This window comes from Aptenodytes forsteri, unplaced genomic scaffold, assembly GCF_000699145.1.
Source record: "Aptenodytes forsteri isolate BGI_AS27 unplaced genomic scaffold, ASM69914v1 Scaffold93, whole genome shotgun sequence".
NCBI lineage: Eukaryota > Metazoa > Chordata > Aves > Sphenisciformes > Spheniscidae > Aptenodytes > Aptenodytes forsteri.
The window spans coordinates 7010652-7012824 of record NW_008794665.1 but is presented as its reverse complement, the minus strand read 5'-3'; the positions used below and the strand labels follow the sequence as shown (position 1 = coordinate 7012824).

The following is a 2173-nucleotide window of genomic DNA, read 5'->3' as shown; positions in this document are numbered from 1 at the left end:
CAGCAGCTGCTAGACCCCAAATTCATATCTGACAGTGAAATCACCACGTCACGTTGCACAAGTTTGATAGGTAAGCAAATCAAACTGTGATGCTTGTACACTTGGGAACCTACAGAAAACAGCTGGGAGTTAGATTAATGCAGAGAAAAATACCTGTTACTTCATGCTTTGAGAGGGGTTCCAGTGATTACTCTGAGATTAAATAATCCTGTTAGAATGAGGTAAAATCCTGCCTAAGCAGAGATAAATAAAGTTCGACAGCTGCTAGACCCCAAATTCATATCTGACATCTGTGAAATCACGTCACGTTGCACAAGTTTGATAGGTAAGCAAATCAAACTGTGATGCTTGTACACTTGGGAACCTACAGAAAACAGCTGGGAGTTAGATTAATGCAGAGAAAAATACCTGTTACTTCATGCTTTGAGAGGGGTTCCAGTGATTACTCTGAGATTAAATAATCCTGTTAGAATGAGGTAAAATCCTGCCTAAGCAGAGATAAATAAAGTTCGGGGTTATCAGTGTGACACTTTCATGACCACCAAATTCATCCCAGCTGTTTCAACAGACAGGCATGGGTTCCTGTGTTGGACTAGTTGGTGCAAAGAAAGCATGTCTAGGGTCTGATAATTTTTCTGTTTGTTTAACTTGCCTTACTTAACACAAAGTTATTTTGATTTAAGGACTATAATATGCAGTGTGCTAATGATATATCTGTTTCAGTTTGCAGCTCATCTAGTGAAAAACAAGTACCCAAGGGTCTGCATCCTAGATGGAGGAATCAACAAGATCAAGCCAACTGGTCTCCTCACTGTTCCTTCTCCACAAATTTAAGTGACCGTAAACATTCAGGACAATCTGTCTGAATAGGGAAGTCTTACCGTACAACATGGATATCCCAAACCCAAAGGGCATTATGGCATCTTCACTATACAAGCTATCCCGATAATCAGTGTCTTACCCTGCAGATCTAGAGCACAGGAGCTTTGTGTTTATTCTTTGATTCAGAGCTTCAGTTGGAACAGATGAAAACTGTGAAGCTTCAAGCTTTCCAAGAAACCTCTTTCAGCGTTGATGTAATGCACAACTGGTTGAGCAAGTCTGAGCACAAAAAGAGTAACTCAGCTGGCATTGGTATCTTATAAATATTTCTGCAGAACAAAATAAACTGGCACTTGATGGTTCTAAGATGCACTTAAATAGATTATTTTTCGAAAGTATTTTACTGTGAATATTGAAAGTAACAAGCTGAAACTGTACCCTGCATGTATCCTGTGAAAAAGTGTGTTCTCTAATATTTTAAAGAGTAATTGCTGTATCTTGTGACTTACTTTCTTTTTGAGAAAGCATTTTTTCATCTGCATTGAAAATAAAGATGTCCCCCAGATTGGAAGTCACTGTAAGAGCTGCTGCTGAGTCAATCCAAACTATCATATCCTGCAGAAGTGAAGAAGGCCTACTCCTCTGTGGAGAATTTAATGTTCTATTTCCGTAAATACAGCAAACACAACAATTTCTGAAACAATTACATTTACCAGAAAGGTAGGCTTTTGACAATACTAGGTCTTACAACTATAGATCAGTTATTCCGCAAATAATAGTGCTTTTCCATTTTAGAAGCTCATGCCTTAAAAAGAAACAATGCGATTTTAATTTTCATATGAGAACATTCTAGAGTAATCACTTTTGTATGAATTGGAGGTGCAAAGTTCTCCTTGGTTCTCTTTCAGCTAGTGGTGTCAAATATTTTTTTTTTAAGTCCTGTTTTTAAACATGAACTTTAAAACTGACAGATCAAAACAGCAGACCGGTTTCTAAACTAAACTGGATGCAAGTGCTGTAGATGAGTGAAAGCAGGCTTCCACAAAGGGCATAAGGTGACTGTGCACTAGAGATGTGGAAATTACTTTGCAACAAGAAGCCAAAAGTATTGAAAGCACCAACAGAAACAGGAATTGGCATCTCTGTTGCCGAGAAGCTAAAAATAAATTTGATTCAGACAAGTACCACCTTTCAGGAGATGTGGGAAAAAAAAACACCACCACCCTAATTTCTCCCCTTCAAAATCCCAGGTTAGCTTTGCTAGCATGTCGGGTCCATTATTCTAAAAATAATGGGAGCGGGGGGAGGAAAGGCTAGGAAAAGAAAAGAAACTGTCTTCAAGAATGCTACT

At 38.4% G+C, this 2173-nt stretch overlaps 1 protein-coding gene across 1 annotated transcript in view; it reads left to right on the top strand.

Annotated features, from left to right (window-relative positions):
* Positions 1-1364, top strand: part of TBCK (TBC1 domain containing kinase) — a 119485-nt gene extending 118121 nt beyond the window's left edge. Inside the window, exon 26 of the mRNA XM_009273567.2 lies at positions 724-1364. Within this exon, the coding sequence (XP_009271842.1) occupies positions 724-834 (111 nt within the window). The 3' untranslated portion in view covers positions 835-1364. The remainder of the gene's footprint in view (positions 1-723) is intronic.
* Positions 1365-2173: the final 809 nt, after the last annotated feature.